This window comes from Lactuca virosa, chromosome 6 (genome assembly GCF_052849685.1).
Source record: "Lactuca virosa cultivar CGN04683 chromosome 6, Lactuca_virosa_CGN04683_v6, whole genome shotgun sequence".
Lineage (NCBI taxonomy): Eukaryota > Viridiplantae > Streptophyta > Magnoliopsida > Asterales > Asteraceae > Lactuca > Lactuca virosa.
In genome coordinates, this window is record NC_136431.1 from 200,320,802 (window position 1) to 200,343,421 (window position 22,620).

General features: G+C 36.3%; 1 protein-coding gene across 1 annotated transcript; it reads right to left on the reverse strand.

The window, feature by feature from the left end:
• Positions 1-1,296: 1,296 nt before the first annotated feature.
• Positions 1,297-1,932, reverse strand: LOC145122220 (Late embryogenesis abundant (LEA) hydroxyproline-rich glycoprotein family). Its single transcript, XM_079057859.1, has one exon. The coding sequence runs from the start codon at positions 1,930-1,932 to the stop codon at positions 1,297-1,299; it is 636 nt and encodes a 211-aa protein (XP_078913985.1).
• Positions 1,933-22,620: the final 20,688 nt, after the last annotated feature.

The window sequence follows — 22,620 nt, forward strand, 5'->3', positions numbered from 1 at the left end:
AAAAATGAATAAGTTTTAAGTAAACACTTTTTCTAAATTTTCCAATGAAAACTAAAAACTAAAAAGGAAAAACGAAAAACATAAAATAAAAACTATTTTTCCGTAACTAAACGCAACCTAAATAACTAAAAGGGTCAACCCTAGAAAGTTTATAGGGCATATGTGTCATTTTCCCTTATAAAAAAATTACTAGGTTGTCCTTCAAAAAACCATGCATTTTATGTAATTGCATATATTTTAAAATTTTATAACCATTCTTACCAAAGAGTTTTACTCAAATAAAAGGTACAAACTACTCTTATCAAACATTCCTACTAAAAAAACATTACAGCTTTCAGCTAATAATTATTGTTACCGAACATATCTCATGACTACCAAATAGTTTAATTAATTTAGTTAAAGCAGTTGAATGGTGATCAAACAGTTTTTCCAACTTTATCATTTTTGTTTTCCTATATAAATTTTGTTGTTTAGAAAGGCTTCAGTTCGTTTTCCTTTTGTAGATTGTATGTGAATCAAAATTCAAGAATGAGATCTAATAAATCAATAAAATAGATAAACATATGCACATGTGAACGTTTTTGCTTAACCAAGTGAATCTTCATCGAAATTCTCATTTCTTCAAGACCTCAACGAATGTTTAGTATTCGCCGGCTCAAATATGTTAGACACTTTCTAGTTTGATATTTCCACAATTCAAATCACTTTCTATGATTTGGTCCAAGTTATTGTGGATTAATATTCTAATAACAAAGTATTTGACTAATACAACTATATCATAGGATTTTTAATTTCTTACACACGCTATCTGTAAATATACATAATTTAGCTTTTGATTTTGTTTAATGTATCTATCCTTTTATTCAATGATCTTTAAAGCAAGTTGTTCATATGGGACCCAATTCAAAACCTTAAACTTTATAACATTGAATACATTTTTCTATATCCACAAACGTTTCAATCTAATATCGATGATCGATTTTACGTATTCTTTATGTTGATTTTGTGATTCATCCCAATTAACAATTTGAACAATTGAAGTTGTTAGTTATGACAGTTGATGATAACAAATTTTTCCTTTTGTTATAATTCAAAAATCATGAAATTATACTCATAACTCGATGAAAAAAATATGATCATATTGATAATGATCTAAGTAATGAATTTTAAAAAATGTTATGAATCTGTATATTGATCAAAATGTTACATGAATCAAAGTATTCATGTACAGAGTTTCCATATTTGATATTTCTACTGTATAATTGGTTCGATTTACAAACATGATCATCGTGAATCTCAGCTGCATAACGGATGCGTGATCGATCGGCTTCTCAAATTGAGATTCATCGTGCAATTCATCTCAATTGTTTTTCTCCGATCGACAATCGTCAGAGCATGAACTCTACCTGTCATCTTCGCATAGCTTATAATCTCCATCAGTTCCGTACTATCGCTATCACTGCCGCTAATATTTAAATTCTCAGATCTAATTTGCATCGTAACACTAACCGGTTTAATGTTTCTCGCGCCAACACGGCCACCGGAAATAACTCCGCCACCAATCGTAGAGTTCCCGTACAAAATAACAGCGTTGCAGTTCTCGAAGTCGTATCGGCCGAAGTTTTCGTTGTCGATCGTCACCTCGGTTAACATCGTGATGTTCAGCGACGTTGAATTCGTGTTCTCGAATTGGAAATTTTGAATTGAAACGGTGCGTAGCCGGAGCTTAGGATTGTTTACGCGAAGAAAGACCGAACCAAAAATTAAGAAGACTGTGCCAAGGAAGACGATGGCCGCGAGTACGTAAACGATGCACTTGCTGCTTTCCTGGTACTTCGGTTTTCTGAAATTTGCGGTGGTTGTAGACGGTTGTTCATCGCTCTTAACGCCGGCCGGTGCAAGTCGCATGCTCTGGCTCTCTAGGTCTGCCATGTGTCTCTCTGTGTTGTTCGAAGTGTTCAATATGTGTTTGTAGATGTGTATATATAGAAAGGGGTAACAGATAAGTATATATAAAGTTTCATATCGACCCTTCTATTTTAAAAAATGTCAATTCATTCCCTTGGTTGGGTTGGGTCATAAACACGTTGAGATATTTAATTAAATATGTTGAAAAACTCTTATCCAACCCAACTTATTTAAGTAACGCGTTGAAAATTTTCAACTCAACCCAACATTTTTAGTAAATTGGTTGAAATCGAATTGACATTTTATTGTTTTTACAACTGGCTATATTTACAAAGCAGGTTGAACCCAATTGACCCGTTTAAATTTTCGAAAAAAAAATCTTAAGTAGTTTTCATAATGTAATGTCCCAAAAAACCATAGTAAAATCTTTACATTTTTAAAAAAGATAAAGTAGTTTTCATAACCCGGAATCATCAAAATCATTGTTCATATTTTATTATAAAATCAGAGTATCAACATAACATTACTCTAAAAGCATGAAAACCATTTGATGATGTGTATAATCACGCATTCGACTTGCCTCGGTCCTCAGAAGTACCTGAAACGTTTGAATTCACATTGTAAGTCAAAGTTGAGTGAGTTCCCCAAAGTATCACATACAACACACCACAACAAATAAGACAACTATGGGTTATCATCAACCCTGAGTTATCAGCAACTCAATGTTAGCTGTTTAGGTTATTAGCAACCCCGAGCTAGCAACAACTTACTACAACACGTTGGGTTATCAGCAACATTGAGCTATCAGCAGCTCAAATCCAACACATCATACAGTAACATAGTGAGAAAACTCATCCCACAGACAAGCAACAATCTCTACAGCTCATAATACGGAAAGGCAGGCACCACGTCCACCTAAACACATATTCCAAGGTCAATTCTCAACCTATGACCTAAACCTAAACATTTGACCCAAGGTCAAACCTAATCCAAAAGACAACTGTCAAAAGTCAACTCATCAGGCCACCACGCCGTGACAAAACCCTTGTCATGTCGTAGTCTAAAATATCCAGTCGCGATCCTTGAACCTGCCATGCCTTGGCCAATAGCTTTCTGACGTGGTAAAGACAACCCAATCGCGACACAAGAGCTCACCACACTATGGCCAACCCTTTGCCACACTGTGGTTCACCAGGCAGATTAAAATCTTCTTATTAAGTCTTTAATCCTTTAGGACCAACATTCCAACTTTCCAGGAGGCTTCATCATGCAAGGATGAGCCATAAAAATCCTAACTTTATGAATCTGAACACTCCACGCAAGCCTTACACCATTTTAGGTCAAAATAGGCAAAATGTGACTTATTTCATTGCATGGCCCCAAAACACTTTTTGGCTCTAGATCTAAAAGATAAGAACTCATTATGGACACATGAAATTGATAAAGTTGCAAACTTTATCCGGAGTCCTTCCCTCTACTTCCACTAAATCCATAAAAAGGAACTAAAATTCCATAATAAGCTAGATCTATGAAGTTAAACCATTAAAATGGAGATTTAGACACTTACAAAGGTCCAAGGAATGCACAAGCTAATGAACCTCGTCAATAATCTCTTTACAAGCTCCAAAGGATATGTTCTTCTTCCAAAATGCAACCAAACACACCAAAAAGGGCTTAGAGGAGAAAATAAGGTAATGGTTTTGGAGGGACACTTCTAGAGGGATGGAGGTTAGGGTTGAAAGAAAACCTAGTCCCATCATTCTTTAAATAGAACTAAGAAACCGAGCCTTAGGATTTTGGGCCCATGACGGCACCGCGACGTGGCACCCATGGATGAAACATCGTGGTGACAAGGCAATCACTATGTCGTGGTAAGCCTATCACCACGTCGTGGTTAGGGCTGAAGGGCCAAATCCAACTCTTTTGACTTAAAAACTCAAGATATATAATTCAAATCAGGATTTAGATGTTAAACATAATTGTTCAAGTTTGAAAATAATACAACCATAAGTTTATAGGTCCATAACACAAAAACAAAATAAGTGTTTACAAATATAAAACATTATACATGTTTAATTACTAAATCCTACACAAATCGACTATCACTTTTATCAACTCGGCGTCCAGTAATGGTTACTGACTGATGTGTGCAAAGATATACCTATCTAGTTTTAAATTTATAACCTAACTACTTATCTATTATTGCACATATAGGCAGTGTACCTAGTCGGATTATAATATAGTAAAGTAAGTTGGGGTCGAACACAGGGAACGAATTTAATTAACTAAAATAATTACTAAAAATTAACCTAAAACGAGCAAAAGTTAAAAGGGATTTTTCTATCTGATTTTACAAGTTCAGACTAACTTAAACAATTACCTAATAATTTTAATCAATATTCTAAAAACACTTCCGTTTAGTTCGAATCTACTTCTCCTCTACAGTTAGTTACTAATTATGCATTATTATAGCTGGTTACCAATTATTATGTAATTAGAAATTCAAGTTCAAATTTACTAATATTTTCACCAATTCATGAACTATCTTGTATGGTCATACATAAGCAAAACACAGAATTAGTTATTAATTATAGATGGACTATATAAGATTTATCTAAACAAACACAATTATGGTCACAATTTATGTTCTCTAGCACAGCTAAATTTGTTACTTTTATAACTTTGCTAAGATTTGGTCGATCCTAGCACTAGCAATTTAATGGTCACTAAATCACTAGGTAATCAAGTTCATGTAATTTAATGGTCACTAAGCTACACTTAACTTGAATTCAAGCAATAAATCACAACTTTAATATGCTAGGTAATGATAATCAAACACATGCACACAACCAACTAGTAAAATCCATAAATTAGATAACTAAATCATAGAGTTAAAATATCATCTAGCTAAACGAAAGCAACTAAGTTCAGCTACTCATGGTTGAAAACATAAACACAAGTTCAACATAAATCGACATGATTAAAGTAAACCAAACCAATGTAATGATGTGTTCTTCAATCTCTAAATCTCCAAGCAAATCTCCTTCCAAAGAATGTTGTGTGCACTTTCTAGACTCTAGAATCGGGTTATCAGAATACCTTTCCTCCATAAAACTCTCCAAAAGCCTTATCAAATCATAAGAATGAAGGAGAATTAATAGTTGTGGAAAAATACGTGATTCACAACGTGAACAAGGGTTTCACGTCGTGACTTTGATACAAATCCTTATCGGGCAAGGATTCTGACTTCCCTCGTACTTATCTTCTAGAATACACACTTCTCGTCGTGAGGTTGATTTCCACGTCGTGACTTGGGTTTCTCGTTGGAATTCTTCTTTTAAGCTTCCATCCTCCAAAGTCCAATTCTTGTCAATTTCGGTCCCTATTCTTCAAGAGTGTTCATTTTGGCTGCAAAATGCAATTTAATTCAATAAGTACCAAATATCTTTGAAAATAACCAAAATATTAAATAAAATGTATTACGATGTTGCCTAAAAATATGTATAAATATGGAAATATCAAAATACCCCACACTTATCTTTTGCTTGCCCACAAGAAAAATTAATTTATTTTAAGTCAAACTTTTATCACCAATATCACATAAGACAATCCATTTTGAACTCAGCCATTATACCAAGACCTCATTGTGCATATTTGTGTCTAACGTTCCTAATAACTTCCCAATCCCAAATACTTACAATCCTTATGAACCTTCACCCCTTAGCTTATACGCCACTCGTTTCTACAACCATTCGAATCCATCCTCAGAAATCTTCTTAACCTCAAGGTATTTTTGGTTAAGCTACCCAAGCATACATAATCTAGAAAAATTACAAGTTTGATACCACAATGGAGCTCTTGGAATTCTTCACTTCTTTGATATTTGCTCTTTGATTTCTCTGAATTCACCACATTTATGTTTGATTTTTGGTATCTTCAACATTTTGATTCTTCAGAATTTTTGATCTTTTGATCTTCATACTTTGATTGGTCCAAAATTTTTACAACTTTTTGGTAATTTTCTCTTTTTTTTTTTAAATATTTCACTTTTTTCGCTCAAATCCTATATTCTTAAGCAAGGGAGCTTAACTTCAACATTTATTGGTTAGAGGTATTAGTCAAAGTGCAATGACTATATAAGCTCTCCTGGATAGATTTCAGGTGCAGGCTGCAAAACTTATTATACCATATAAACTACCAGATTATCTTTCATATCTCATGGCTTTTCACTAAAACTTGGGAAGCCACAAATATACTATAACATATGTTGGCTTAATTAAATATTTGAGCTCATATTGGATCATCTCACGCAACACTAGCAACTTACGTTTTTAAATTATCACTAGATTCAATTTTTAGATTATTATTTCAAATCTATTTCTAAATTTTTAAATTTTTGAATTTCCTAGAAATTTCCTTTTTCAACCCCCTACCCCACACTTATTTCAAACAATGCCCTCGATGTATGCACAAAATAATTTAAAAGCAATAAAAGGGAGAAAAATGAACAGACTCCCCTGGGGTAGTAGTGGCGAGATCGAGTTCTGGATGCGTGTGGAAAACTTGAACACCATGAGTATGTGATTGGAACTTGGATCTTTTAAGACATGTAATTGTGTCGGCAAGATGTGAATCGGAAACTTGCATCTTCAACAAGTGTGGTGCATAAGATCTTCAAAACATAGCATCTTAATGCGGGAAAGCATACGCCACATTGTAAGGTTGGAAGAGTTGCCAATTTTACTACTCACAACGTGGTGATGGATTTCACGTCATGGTGTCGATGTTAATTGTACTCTGAATCGTGATGACATCAAAGTTACGATGTGGGCATAAAGGCTACATCGTGAAAACTAGGTGTTCTAGAAAACAGTTTTGCAAGGCTTCTTTCGTGCAAGTGATGTTAAATTAACCTTCTTAATGGATTAAGACTCTTCTCAAAACTCAATATTTCTAGACTCTCTCTTCCTCTAATCTATTTTCTTTCATGAAATTGACCCCATACTTATTAAAAAAGATGGGCTTCGACTCGTAACTCTGAATCACACGGCTTTCCTCGTACGCTCTTATCTCTATTCTCTCATTTTTTTCTCATGGTATTCTACTAAATCTGCAACAAAACAAAAAATTTGTGGAAAGAAGAAAAACAACCACCACATAATTTGGTTACAAGTTTTTAACATACCAAATAAAAACTCAAAAACAAAACAAAACACACCAAAAATAACAAAGAAAAATAAAAACTAAAAACTAAAATAAAAATAAAAGGATATAAATTCTTCAAACATCGGGTTGCCTCCTGATAAGCGCTTCGTTTTTATGGAGTCATGAGGTGGACTCCGTGCCGCCCTACGGTGTATTGTTTGGAGTTTCAATCACCATTGGCACCTTTTGTTCCCTCCACATTTTTTGTACGCTTGCACCCTTCTTAAATAGGCCTTCTTAGAATTCTCCTTTTTCATTTTAGAATCGTCATCCTCGAGCTTCCGTTTCACCCCTTTATTTTTCACAACAAGTTCAGGTCCTCCTTTTTCTTTTTGTACCTCCTTAGCTTCAAAATCCACCTTGTCCAAAGGTGGTTGTATCAAGTCTTGTGTAACTTCTTTTTCTTCATCACGCGACACAAAACTTTCTTCACTTTCCTCACGAACTAGAGACTTTGGAGTTTTATAAGCAAAGACCTCAAAAACCTTTGGAATTGATGTTCTAGGCTTAGTATGCTTGACTCGATCTATTATTTGAATTTTTTCTTCCATTAATTTCTCCAACTCATCAAGCTCGTTTTCTTCATCCATAAAGAATACTTCATTTTGAGAACAATCTTTCTTGAATCCGTCTTCCACTCCAAAAGTCATTTTTTCATTCCCCACTCGTAAGGTAAGCTTGGACTCTCGAATATCCACCAAGGCTCGTGTAGTATTAAGCAAAGGGTGTCCAATGATAATTGGGACATTTTTATCCTCCTTCATATCGAGCACCACAAAATCTATTGGAAAAATAAATTTTCCAATTTTCACCAAAATATCATCAACTATGCCTCGATGATGAGTCACTGAACGATTGGCCATATGAATCGTCATTCTAGTAGCCTTCAATTCTGGAAGGTTGATATTTTGATAAAATGAACATGACATTAAATTTATACATGCTCTAGAATCGGCTAAAGCATATGTCTTCATGTTTTTTCAGAATTCACATGGATGTGTAAGGCGTCCAATATCTCCCATCTTTCATGGTATCCCTTCCATAATAACCATAGAAATCTACTCACTAAGGACTACCTTGGAGGTCTTTTCTAGTTGTTGGCAAGTGTCAAGTAAGTCTTGAAGAAATTTGGCATATTTGGGTACTTGTGCCAAGGATTCAATAAAAGGATTATTGATCGGAATACCCTTTACTTGCTTCAATAATTTGATATGATCTTGCTCCAATGGGTGAACTTTGGCTCGAAAAGGAAACGGTAAAGGAGGTTAGTAAACTTGGGCACTAGAAAAAGTTTTCTGTTCCGAGTGAGACCACGTCGTGGAGATTGAATCCCCACGTCGTGACGACAGTGTTTCAGCAATAATTTTATCTTCGACTTTCGACCGCTTTAGCTGTGGTTCGGGCTGCTTTGTTTCTTCTTCCAAGGCTTCTAAGAACTCAGAAATGGTGTCTTCTTCAGTAATAATGGCCATGACATGTGGTTGTGGTTTATTATCGGGATTTAAAGGAGGTAATCGCTCGTTAACCAATGTAGTTAATTGCCCGAGTTAAGCTTCAATATTTTTGATAGATGCTTGATGATTTCTAAGTAAAGCTTGTTGATCTCTTATTAGAGCTTGTTGATCTCTCATCACTACATCAGTTTCATCATGCCTTTTTTCTGATGCAGCTGCGAAGCGGGCGAGCATTGTTTCAAAATTTGTTTTCTTTTCAGGCGCCAATTCTTTTTTTTTATAAAACCATTTTGCCTTTTGCTTGTACTTCTCTTCTTTTTTCTTTTTTTATTTATCGTAAGGCAACCATTCCTTCTTCGGCTTCCTCCAATCTTCGTCATAGCGGTCTCCACTTGAATATAAGACTTGGGTCGTCCTATTCCCATTTTCATCTAGATGGAAATCTTTTTTCAAATGTGGACCTTTGCAACTCTCACAACCCACACGTATCGCGTGAATGGATTGGTCCATCTTGGTCATTCTTCTATCCATGTTACTTATCATTGTCATTACCGCCGCCATATCTTTCGATGCACCATTCCCGATCCCCCTAGTTCCATCATTACGAGGATTGTGATATTCTCGTGAATGCTTCGAAAATTCTTCGATTAATTCTTTAATTTCATTGGGATTCTTCTTAGTTAAAGGTCCTTGCGAATCAAGGAGTTTTCCTCGCCGTGACGTTCACCCCATCATAGAAGATCGAAACCTCTTGTTGCTCGTTTAGATCGTTTTGGGGGCAATTTCTTATTAACCCTTTGTATCGCTCCCACGCCTCGTACAAAGACTCCCCCACTTGTTACTCAAAGTTTTCTATGGCCTTCTTTAGTTTAGAAACTTTAGATGGTGGACAAAATTGTTGGAGGAATTCTTCACGCATCCGTGCCCAAGTGGTGATTGTACCTGGTGAAAGTGCCTTCAACCAGTCTTTAGCTACTCCTTTAAAAGTAACCGGAAGCATTCGTAACAAGACAGTCTCTCGAGGAACATTAGGAATGTTGAAATAGTCGGCTATGTCATTGACTTCATCGAGGTGCTTGTATGCATCTTCATGGTCTTTTCCGAAAAATGGAACATCCTTTAGCGCGATAAGGATATGTCCCTTAAGCTCGAAGGTAACCTGGAATTGCGGGTTGCATAAGTCCAGGACCAGTGTCCTTTTGTATTCTTTTCTTGTAGGCCTCTATTGTCATGTCAGCAGTGTCCATCTATTTGTCTTTTGGCTCACTTTCGGTTTCATTAATTTTGTCGGTTTCTGATTCGGGCTCGTAACCGGATTCCTTTTTGGTAGGAGTTTTCTCAAAAAATTCGTTCTCTTCTTTCGGGGTTGTGCTTGATCCTCCTACGTTCTTGTCCTTCTTTTTATGAAAAGTTGACTTTGAATCTTCAAGTGGTGATGTCAATGGTCTGTTTAATCCACAAGTCATAAACTATTGCAATAAAAACAAAAATAAAAACATAAAAACGAAGAAAAACTAATTAAAAATTCCTACTGAACGATTACCACGACGTGGTAATGATACCACATCGTGGTGAAGCCGAGATTTTTGAACAAAAATTAAATTTTGCAGAAAATTAACTTTTTGCAGTTTTTACCCCACAAAAATGATCGATTAACCTAAAGCAATTAAATTAAAAACTAAAATAGTCGTTCCCCGGAAACGGCGCCAAAAACTTGATGTGTGAAAAAATATACCTATCTAGTTTTAGTTTTATAACCTAAGTACTTATCTACTATTGCACCTATAGGCAGTGTACCTAGTCGGATTATAATATAGTAAAGTAAGTTGGGGTCGAACACCGGGAACGAATTTAATTAACTAAAATAATTACTAAAAATTAACCTAAAACAAACAAAAGTTAAACGTGGTTTTTCTATTTGATTTTACAAGTTCAGACAAACTTAAACAATTAACTAATAGTTTTAATGAATATTCTAAAAACACTTCCGTTTAGTTCGAATCCACTTCTCCTTTACAGTTAGTTACTAATTATGGATTATTATAGCTGGTTACCAATTATTATGTAATTAGAAATTCAAGTTCAAATTTACTAATATTTTCACCAATTCATAAACTACCTTGTATGGTCATACATAAGCAAAACACAGAATTAGTTATTAATTATAGATAGGCTATGTAAGATTTATCTAAAAAAACACAATTATGGTCACAATTTATGTTCTCTAGCATAGCTAAATTTGTTACTTTTATTACTTTACTAAGATTTGGTCGATCCTAGCTCTAGCAATTTAATGGTCACTAAATCACTAGGTAATCAAGTTCATGTAATTTAATGGTCACTACGCTACACTTAACTTGAATTCAAGCAACAAAATCACAACTGTAACATGCTAGGTAATGATAATCAAACATATGCACAAAACCAACTATTAAAATCCATAAATTAGATAACTAAACCATAGATTTAAAGTATCATCTAGCTAAACGAAAAACAACTAAGTTCAGCTACTCATGGCTGAAAACATAAACACAAGTTCAACATAATCGACATGATTAAAGTAAACCAAACCAATGTAATTATGTGTTCTTCAATCTCTAAATCTCCAAGCAAATCTCCTTCCAAAGAATGTTTTGTGCACTTTCTGGATTCTAAAATCGGGTTATCATAATACTTTCCTCCAGAAGACTCTCCAAAACCCTTTTCAAAATAACTTGTATTCTCAGGTAATCGTTAGACAAGGAAGCATCCAGTGTGTTGAAAGTTTCTTTTGTAGTTGCTAATCACCAAACACTTTATATTTGGAAATCATGTAATGTAAACCTTGTACTTGATGTAAACAATGCCAGTTGTACTATGTAATGGTTGGTGATGCACGTGTTATGTTTCATATATATTCATTATGATGATATTTCAATTTAAGTCACGCCAGCCCCCGGACGTTTCCGCCGTCTGGTTCGGGGGTGTGACATCTTAAGGCCAAATACATCAAGACTTCAAGCCACATAAAAGGTATGTTACCCTAACTAGTATCTTATATGGTTTATGTCAAATGCATGCTAGTTATAGGTTTAATGCCTTGGAAACCATTTGCATGTAAAATTAGTGAAAACATAGATCCAAGGTATTTAGGGTTGTATGTGCACCATAGGATGTTGTAGTATACAAAACCCATCAGTGGTATCAGAGCCTAGGCTTGGTTTTCAATTATACTTGATGAAGTAGCTTGAAAATCGAAATTTTGGCTTTCTGGACTGTGGACTCGCTGAGTCCACCGGGGGACTCGCCGAGTCCAAGAATAAACTCATCCAACTCGCCGAGTTGGTTCCTGCACTCGACGAGTTGGTGCTCCAGAGGGCAGATTTTCGACTTTTAAGGCTGGAATTGGACTAGGAACATTACCCTAAGCTGTTTTTGAACTTATAAACCTGTTTTTGATGTGGTAATGATCATGCTAATCTAATTTCAAAGATAATTGTCATAATTTCAAGATTTGTATTAGTCTATATGTTCATGCTAATTTCTTGAAGATTGATGATATGAATTACCTTGTTCTTATGAGTTAGTTTAGATTAATAGAAAATTTATGTGATAATTTGTTTTCAATCCAAATTGATCTAAAAGTTGTTCATTAAATGTGTTTTTGTAACTTGTCCTCAAGTTATATGAAAAGTCTCATTTATGATTTTTAAAATTCATAAGATTTTCATAAGTTATGAAAATGAAGAGTCTTATTTTTTTAAATGTTTTAAAGTCTTCCATAACTTGTCCTCAAGTTATGGAACTTGAAGAGTTTTTTCATTAAAACTACTTTAAACTCATAAGTTATGGAAACCAAAAGTTTTTGAATTGTTCAAAACTTTTCCTCAAGTTTTGGAATTTGTAAAGTTACCCCCCCCCCCCATGTATACTTTAGTTCCAAACCCTAAAATTTTTTAAATAGGATAAAATTCAACCCTTATACTATTATAATATTATAGGTTTAATATTTATATATATGTATAAGAGTAAGTCAGTCTTACCGTTAGTAGGCCTCATTCACGAAGCCGGTCTATAAGGGGGGTATAAGGTCACTGCCTATAAAATGGCAATTTAATGGGTGTCCACTCTCACCCACCGCTTCCTTGACTGGTGGAGGGTCGTTAACCGAACGGGTTTGACAGGACATTAATTCTCCATTCATTAAAAGTATAATGATAAATATAAAGTAACTAAACCTTATTAATTCTCAATCTTAGTTACTTTAGGAAAATGTGAATTTGGTGCTAACCCATTAAATTACACTTTGTACCTTACCAAGTCGTTGGTGGAGCGTGTGTGGTTGACCGGCACACTAACATGGACTAGTAAGAGTGGCAAAGGGTAACTTAATGTTTATCATAGATTGGTGGAGCGCATGTGGTTAACCGGCACATCGATTATGTGATAAAGTTAAGAGTAACAAGTTAATTTTCATGGTTATTCACACCTTGTTTGTGATCCTCGGCATCCCAGTCACAAACTTGAAGGGCACAATCGAGATTTAAACATGCCATTGAAAAGTTCAATGAATCTCAAAGGATCTAGGAGTTTCAATTCACTTAAGACCTAAAATTCTTTTTCGTTTTTCGTGGTGGAAATTGGTAAATCGTCATTTACCTACCTTCAAATATTTTATAGCTTGGATTACGGAATCCCTCTTCCAAGTTATAAAATATTGTGTTGGGTCCTAGCCTTAATATTTCATATTGGGTGTTATATTAAGGACTTAAATCAACTAAACTTGAATTTCTCCCGCATAGATGTCTAGTTAAGACAACTATGATCTTCCCAAATTTCTTGGAACAAGCTTTCCTAATGAAGATGATGTCCCGCGATTGGATCATGGAAATCATACTTCTCTTCCTCCACATCCTCCAATTATTCTCCCTAACCCACAAGTTCAAGGTCACTCAAGCCCTATTGTCAAGCAAAGTCTGTGTGTGCTCACATCTTGGAGATGAAGTCATATATAGACAGGTCGGGAGAGTTGGGTGTCAAAGTCTTGAGGAAGTTGGTTGTTGACTAGGTTCTTCAATCACTTCCTGAGTCACATAGTGAGTTCTTTAAGGACTACTATGTGGCGGACCATGACATGACCCTTAATGATCTTACCTATTTGCTTGATGCTGCTGAATCAATAATGATTTGGAGCACTGGTAAAGCAAATTTGATTGGAAGATCGACTTCCCAAACTTCCATGGACATTGACAACGGTAACATTGGAAATCCATAAAAGCTTTCTCTTCCCAATGGAAAGGGATCGACCATAGTCAACTCCGTAGATCAAATGGTAAAGAGAAAGGCTAAGTCTAAGATAGTCCCGTGTACCATTCCCAAAGAGTCCATATGTTTCTATTGCCAAAGGAAGGGGCATTGGTTGCGAAGCTGCCCTATTTACCTGAAAGATCATAAGGATGGTAAAGTCAAAAAGTTTGACTCTAATTCGGGTAAAGTCCACTATCTAACTCTATTAAGTTCCTATTTTAATATTCTTATTACATGATGTGACTAGGTCGCATTTTGATGTTTTAAGAATCAAAGAAAAGAGAGGAAACTTAAAGGAAGAGTGAGTTGATTCTGATCGTGAAGATCAGAATTTTGAGTTGCTGCTAAGAGTTATGACAGATTGCTTAGGAATAGATAACAACATAGTTTTCATATGTATTTGCATTGTAAGGATAAGTTTTTCCGCAATTTTAAAATAAAAGGAAAATTTTTAATTTTATTTATTTTAAATATCCTTACAATGGCATTTGTGAAAATTGTTGTTTATATGATTCCATTAATAGCAATATTGGAAAATGGATTTGATTCTTTTGGTTGTGGTAGTGTCATAATTTACCAAATAAGGAAAGATTCTTATCACCCAAGTTCCAGTTGGATAGAAACTTGGAATCATGCAACTGGTATTGTATTATGAATGAGAATTTTCATCTTTGGGAAATTAAGACTAGTTCCTTGTTCACATGTATATGTGAGTCAAGTGAAGGACTAGGAGATTGGGTACACTTGGTTGTGCACTGGTCAGGTCCACCATAAAGATAGATGAGACTATTTGTCATGATTTACTAAAGTTTAGTAAATATGGTTATGATTACAAGTTTAATTGTAATTCTGAAACATTGGAAAAGTTTCAATGTAAGGCAGAACGGATAAAAATAATCAAATTAGGCAAAAAGATAAAAGTCCAATCTGAAAAGATGGGAGAGTACTTGATTATCTTGTTTTATGATTATCTTACTGATTATGAAACCATATCACAATTGATTCTCTAAGGACATTTTAGTGCATTTGTTTGACTAAGAAGAGGAATCGTGAATTGTTGAATTGGTTAAATCAAAAAGATAAGTCATACTTCGTTCCAAAATTGAGTCTTAGAGTAATACTCCAAGATAGTAACTTGAGTGACGTAATCTTAAGATGGTTTAAAACACTTATCAAATGTAGAGTAAAATGTTTTCTACTCTTGTACATTTGAAATTGGTAAGTTGTGATGTTTTTTGGATAAAACAAAGACCAACTAAGACCAATTGAGTGAAGTGTTTATCTTGATAAGAATCCGCACTAACCCTTGAATATTTGTTTTGTCAAGGAATGGTTCCTGACAAGAGAATCTTATATGTCGAGAGGTCAGTGGGAGTCTTAAATATCTTGAAAAAGTTTCAAGAACTAATCAAGAATAAAAACCTGTTGTTTATCATTAGCACACGATTTGAGGTTTGTAACCTATCGTGTTGACATATTCTTATTTCTGTGCCCATTCCAGTTAAAGTTGACTATGCATCTGAGTTCTACAAGTTCTCAATTGTTTGCATAACAACCTGGAAGCAATGGTAGGCCATTCTGCTGCCAAGTGGCAAGAAGTTAAGATTGCACAAGTTCAGTCCATATGAGTTTGGATTTGTCACTAACCTTGTCTTGTGATTATGGTTTTGACAAATTCACATGGATAGGAACACATACACCATAAAATCTAAGTGTCATAAGGTTTCTCTCCGATTCATGAAAATGATGGTGATGAAACGCTTTCACTAAGTAGATTTTAAGGAGATAGCAATTGTGATATTTGCATTCTCAAAGTCGTTACTGGAGCGTGTCTGGTTAACCGGCACACTAACATGGACTTGTGAGAAATGAAAAAGGTCTAAACAATTGAGACTATGATTACGGCATCCCTTTTCATAGTTCTAAAAATTGTTTAGACACACATGTGAGCTATCTAAGAAAAGGTGTATGATTTTGATAAAGTCTTATCAAAGCATCTCGTATGAGAAATCTGAACTTTGGTAAGAAAGTCAATAAAGTATTGATTTCTAAAAGTCCAGCTGATTTCTGGATACATGTCAAAACTAGTGGGAGCATAAGTGTTATGCTAATAATTATCATGTTAGTGAGAGCACGATTTTTATGTTGAGTTTTGCAAGTTAGCAATGTTAATTATAGAAAACAAAAGTTTCAATTTACAGAGCTGCAGGGGTTGAAAAGTTGTTTTGCTATAATTAAGGGAGAGGAAATTATACTTCATTCCAATTCTAAAAGCTTAGATTGTGAGTTTTTTAATCAAATTTAGTCATAATTACATTATTTGCGTTCTAAAATTCGATTATAATTACGACATCCCTTTTCATAATCTGAATTTTGAGAACATGGCAAATAGAAATAGAAATATTATAGCAAAAGACTGGTCTAGTATCATGTCTTTATGTGAGACATCATGAATCGTGTCCCATATGCTTCGGATACAGGATCGATTACATGTGTTGTAATATTCATCTGTTCTAAATTTCTCCAAATGCCTGAGGCATTAAGAGGGAAAAAAGTACCAGAACTGGATATGACTAAAATGATTAAGCAATTGTCGAGGACAATTTGAGGTTTTTCAAAGAGTGGTTGCTCATGGACAATTGGAAGTATAGTGTTAATTTTGGAAGGACCATATTGACATATTCTGAAAGGAGGCAACTCTTGTTCAGAAGTGATAGTCAAAATGGGAATGTGGAAATGTTTCCATAGGTGGAAGTTATTCATTAAATCTGTGTAAGATTAGAAAACTTAATGCAAGAAGGATGTTCAAAGGAATGTACTTTGAATTTGAGACTTCGTTTCCATGGAATTTCTCTCCATTGGAATACTTTGTAAATGTCTGTTGCCAAGTCTTTGTGACTTTTGTGCATAGTCATTACAAGAGGATCAATGCATATAAGTTTAGAATCTAACAGATTTCAGTAAATGGCAAAGAATCTTGTATTCTTACATTTGCGGTAAGGATTTAGGATTGTGAAATAAGCATCATTGGAATCATGTCCAATTGGTCTATTTCACAAAGTAAGGATCATAGACAAACATAGTGTGCTTACTTGGAGTATAGCATAACTATTGTTTGGACAAACATAGTGTGCATGCTTGGAGCATGGCATGACTATTGTTTCAGTTCAAGTATTAAGTTGATTATTTGAAACATTATGCAATGAATAATGTGTAATCAATATGGTGATTAAATAAAAGGTGTTTTATTTATATTCATAAGTTCTGAGACCATATTGGATTCGATTAGTCTTGTGTTTCACTTTGCAAGTTTTGACATCCCGAATAACTAGGTTATTCAAACTCTCCACAGTCAGTCATACTTTGGAAGTAGGTATGAATCAAGACTGTCATGAATTGGGCTTGTAGATGTCTAAAGTGTTTAGACATAGCAAAAGTTGTTGCAACATTCATGAGTGCTCCTGGAATGAGATTCGATTATTGGATTAAACCCACACTCATTTGACTCACTTCATGGATTTTATCATGAGTGATCATAAGACGATAATATCTTATATTCTTCAAACCTAGAGATATGAGTTTTTGACTATGAGTTGGTTGTACATTGATTGTACGAAAACGCATCAGTAACTTGATGTTATAAAACGTGCATTTGTATATGATTTAACAAGTAGTTAGTACAAGCATATGAGTCGAAGTTTATCCATTCCTTTTACCCTTGGAGGGATAAAAGCGATATCTGTGGGCCCCTCGATGACTTAGTGATGACAAACGTAAGTGCTCGGTCGGGCCTGGACTGATTTGATTTGTTCAATTAGTCAGTCGTCATAAATCGAAAATCGGGAAACAGTAGATGGACAGAGAGAATGATTATAATCCATGTCTCAATCCATATGATATCTAGAATGGAGGAATATATTATCCCTTATCTAGTGGACACGTCATTGACTAGGTCAGAGTTCGACAGCGGCTTTTAAGAGCTACGATTGCTAGTCGTGTTTTGGAGTCATACTTGCAATAATAGTTTTAGATTTATCCAAGTGGGAGACTGTTGGATTAGATGTCTAAGCCCATAACTATTATTGGTATGTACTCGACCCGAGAGTAGCATGGTCCATTTGGGTTGCATATCATCAGGACAATTTGTTAGGATGGACTTTTGAGATAAGGTTATATATGATGTGTTAATATATTATAAGTTATAATATATTAATATGAAATCATATGTTTTAATTAGTATTGATCAAGATCTAATTTGGAATTAATTTAGTGATCAAAAGAGACTAATTAAATCTATGGGGACTAATTATGGTAATTAGTTATATTTATATGTGTTGGGCTTATGATCCATGTTGGACCAAGTTTATGTATGGACACATAAAGAGTTGGGACACATGAACCATGGATCATAATACCCATGGGTGTGGATTTGGGTTATACCCATCACCCTTGGAATCCTACATATAAATAGGTCACTCCATAGCCAAAATCGCCACTTCTAGTTCTTGGAGTTCATATGGATGGTTTTGGTGTATGAAGATTCTCTCTCAAATGTCTACCTTTGTCCATGATGTGTTGTGACTTCATTTGAGGCTTCCACACTATTGGGGCTAAGCTCTTAAGGCCAAATATATCAAGACTTCAAGCCACATAAAAGGTATGTTACCCTAACTAGTATCTTATATGGTTTATGTCAAATGCATGCTAGTTATAGGTTTAATGCCTTGGAAACCATTTGCATGTATAATTAGTGAAAACATAGATCCAAGGTATTTAGGGTTGTATGTGCACCATAGGATGTTGTAGTATACAAAACCCATCATCGATACCCTACCAAACATATCCTAAGCTTTCCTAGGATTCCACTTTCCACACGTGCCGAAAGGTCTCTACTAATGCTATAAACTTGCCTCATGAATGTAGGCCATCCATACTTAAAACAAAATAGACTTTCGAATAGATGTCTCTTCCCTAAGTCCTTCATCAAAAAAGAACAGACAATAAGGTTTCTTAACTATGTATCGCCTTAGTATCGAGTTCTACAATCATCTTAGAGAGTTGTGGAAAGGTTTCCATATTTGGCTTATCCAAGGACACCATAATGTAATGGTGTTTATAAAAGGAAAATCGAATGCTATATGGTTAGATCTCAGTCTGAATGGAATCTGAATAAATCCTTGCTCCGAAAACTGGCTCAACCCGACTCCTAAATATAAAAATATTTACCATTCTAAATTAATAACACTTTTCCTAGGTCAAAACTGGTCAAAATCAACAATTCAACCGAGTCAACCCAACCGATTCAACTCAAGTCTCGTACGTGGGGCGTACTTCGGATGTACGTGGTGGGGCGTACTCGTGGTCTGCGGCATCGGGGCTCATCTTGCGTACGCCCAACGTATGCAACAGTTTTCCATCTTAACCACTTAAGAGCTTAATACTTCGACTTTTAATCTCCAAAAGTTGATCCAAGGCCAAAATACCATTGAGAGTCATAAAGTTTCAAACTTTATGACTTTTCATGCTCATTAAGTGCTTAATACAAACAATCCTAACTTCTTAGCACCTAAAGACCTTCTAGAGCATGCATGGGGAAGAACTAAGCATCAAGATCTCATTTTTATTACTCAAGACCTCTCATTGGATCTGAAAGGATGACTTATTTTCTCAAGAGCATGCCATGCTCAAGAATCACCAAGGTTGGGACCAAAAATACCCTAAATGAAGAAATAACTAGATGCATAAGAAAATATGATCAAGCTAGGAAGTTTTTACCTCCTGGAAGTTGCTAGCAAGTAAAGAATCCCAGATCCAAGCTTATTCCAAGCTCTAATGTTCTTCTACCACCTTCTTCTTCTTCAATAACACCACCAAAACAGACAAATGAGCTCAAAGTGCACTCTTCTCACTTAGGGTTTGCTAGAGGGGCGAATTTTAAGTAGAGGTTGATGAGGGTGAAGGTCTTGGGGCCCTAAAGATGTTTAAATAGGGTTCAAACCCTAAATTTTAGGGTTTGAAACCCTCACACGTACGCCCTGTGTACGCGATGTACGCCAAGCATACTAAGATATCGCATGTACGCCTTGCGTAAGAAGCGTACGCCCTGCGTACGAAGTCTCGGCCCAATGTTATCTCATATCATGAAAAACCATAAGTCAACTATCTCAAAAACATATCATAGGAAAAATAATGTAATAGTACAAATCCCAAGAATCTCATGTGCGGAAAATCGTGGTGTGATGCGTTGCTATCGTGTCGGCTCCTTTCCCTTCGAAGAAGAAGGACCTGAAACGAAAACTGAAAACCGTAAGCACAAAGCTTAGGGAGTTCCCCCATCATACCACATACCATACAATAAATATACTGTCTAACATGACCGGGTACTGGCCTACCCCTTCGGTCTCTTTCAACTGGTAACTTCCCTAGCATATTAGGGTGTTGGCCTACCCCTTCGGTCTCTTTCAACCGGTAACTTGCCTAGCATATCACGTTGCTGGCCTACCCCTTCGGTCCTTTCGAACGGTACCTTGCCTAGCATATCAGGGTGCTGGCCTACCCCTTCGGTCCTTTAGACCGGTACAGGGAACAATTTCACCCCTACTTCTACCATGTAATCTCCTAGTACATAAACACATAAGTCACATACTCCCTAGCATATCAGAGTGCTATCATACCCCTTCAGTCCTTTCGACCGGTACTGGGGACTATCCTACCCCTCCTACCACTATCACATAATATCATAGCATACTAGCACATAAAGCATAACAGATAGGGGCATACCAGATAATTATCACAAAGACAATCATCTCTACTATAGCTCTTACTAGTGGGCCGGCATTGATGCCTTCGACCCACTTCTACTGGAAGGTAACTCACCTCAAATGCCGTGTAGTAGTTGAATTGTCCTCGGCTTTGGGATCGACTCCTCTCAAACTCCTACACATAAAAATCTCCTTTAATTACCCTTTCATATTCATAACCCCTTTAAGGGTCAACTCTTGTCAAAGTCCAAGACAAATTCAACCTTCTAGTCAAAGTCAACGTACTGGTCAAAGTCAACCTTCTGGGTTGACTCAACTCGTCGATTTAGTCCATCAACTCGCCAAGTTCCATAAATCATAAACCCTGAAATCGCAACCCAACTCGTCGAGTTCTTTCATGAACTCATCGAGTTCCTTCTTATAAAAGAATTGGGACATTTCGCTACAACTCGTCGAGTCCTTCCTTGAACTCGTCGAGTTCTTTAATCTACAAAACTCGGAAAACCTTAACCAACCCGTTGAGTCGTCTCCTAGACTCACTGAGTTTTCTCAGGAATCCTAAAGGTTGGGTGACCACGATCCAACTCGCCGAGTTGGATGAAAAATTCATCGAGTTCTCCTTGTCTAAATCCATTCAGTCACTCCCAATCGAGTTCAATGCTTCCAAACCATAAATCTGGTCCCCTAGGGCTGTTATATCATGTAAAGTTGCTAACTTTACGTCCATGTATGGTGTCATGAAGTTAGAAACACCAAAACTAATCTATATAAGAGATCTAGAGCATGGGGAAGGGCCAAGGCTTGAGAAAGCTGGCAACTTTAAGCCTCATAAGCTCATGAGTGCCTAGATCTGAAGTCACATCTTCATGTTATACCCAAATCCCGAAAATGACTTCAATATGGCCCAAAAGTGACAACATACTACCTTAAATGAAGATCTAAGTAATAGAAAGCCAAGGTATCAACTTTATACCTCAAATGAGTCAGGAATGCAGCTCAAACTCTGGATCTACTAGCTTCCTCTTGAATCTCCAAGCTTCTCCTTCCTTCACAAGCTTCAAAATCACAAAGAATGCAGAAAAGGGCTCAAAACTCTCCAAAAGTGAGTTAGGGTTTCTAGGCTAGGGTTTGGGATGATGGAGGTTGTAAATGAGGCCAACCTTTAGAGGTTAAGGTGTTTAAATAGGGTGCAAAACCCTTAAAATTAGGGTTTCATTCTGCCAGGCCTACTCCTCGAGTTGAGGCTCTCAACTCGTCGAGTAGAACTCATTACCCGCGTCCAAAATCCATCTCTACTCGACAAGTTTGGGGCCTCCAACTTGTCGAGTTCCTGTACAAAAATGAATAACTTTTACTTTAATTACATACCAGGAACTGGGCGTTATAAATCTCCCCCACTTATTTTAGACTTCATCCTGGAAGTCTGTTGCGCCTGGAAATAGCTTGGGGTAGTGTTCCCTCATCTCATCCTCCGGCTCCCAAGTCCATTCTGATCCCTTGCGGTGCTGCCACTGCACCTTCATTAACTCTATGCTCTTTTTCCTGAGATCCTTCATCTTCTTGTCGAGGATGGCTACTAGTCGCTCAATGTAGTTCAGGCTGTCATCCACCTGAATATCCTCTAAGTGCACCACTGCAGAGTCATCTACCAAGCACTTCCGCAGCTGGGAGATATGAAAGGTGTTGTGGATCTGACTAAGCTCGGCTGGCATATCCAGTCGATATGCAACCCCCACCCCCGGGCCAATACCTTGAACGGTCCAATGTATATGGGGCCCAACTTGCCCTGCTTCCTGAACCGAACGACACCTTTCCAAGGTGACACCTTCAGGAGGACCATATCTCCTACCTGAAACTCCAGGTCTGATCGTCTTCTGTCGGCGTAGCTCATCTGTCGACTCTTGGCCGTCTGGAGTCTACCTCGGACTTGCTGGATCTTCTCTGTCGTCTTGAGCACCACTTCGGTACTCCCCATGTGATGGGTTTTGAGCATTCTAACACTCCTA

Bases quoted from the DNA above. Each gene is read 5' to 3' on its own strand.
- LOC145122220 (XM_079057859.1), bottom strand. From the start codon at position 1,932: ATGGCAGACCTAGAGAGCCAGAGCATGCGACTTGCACCGGCCGGCGTT.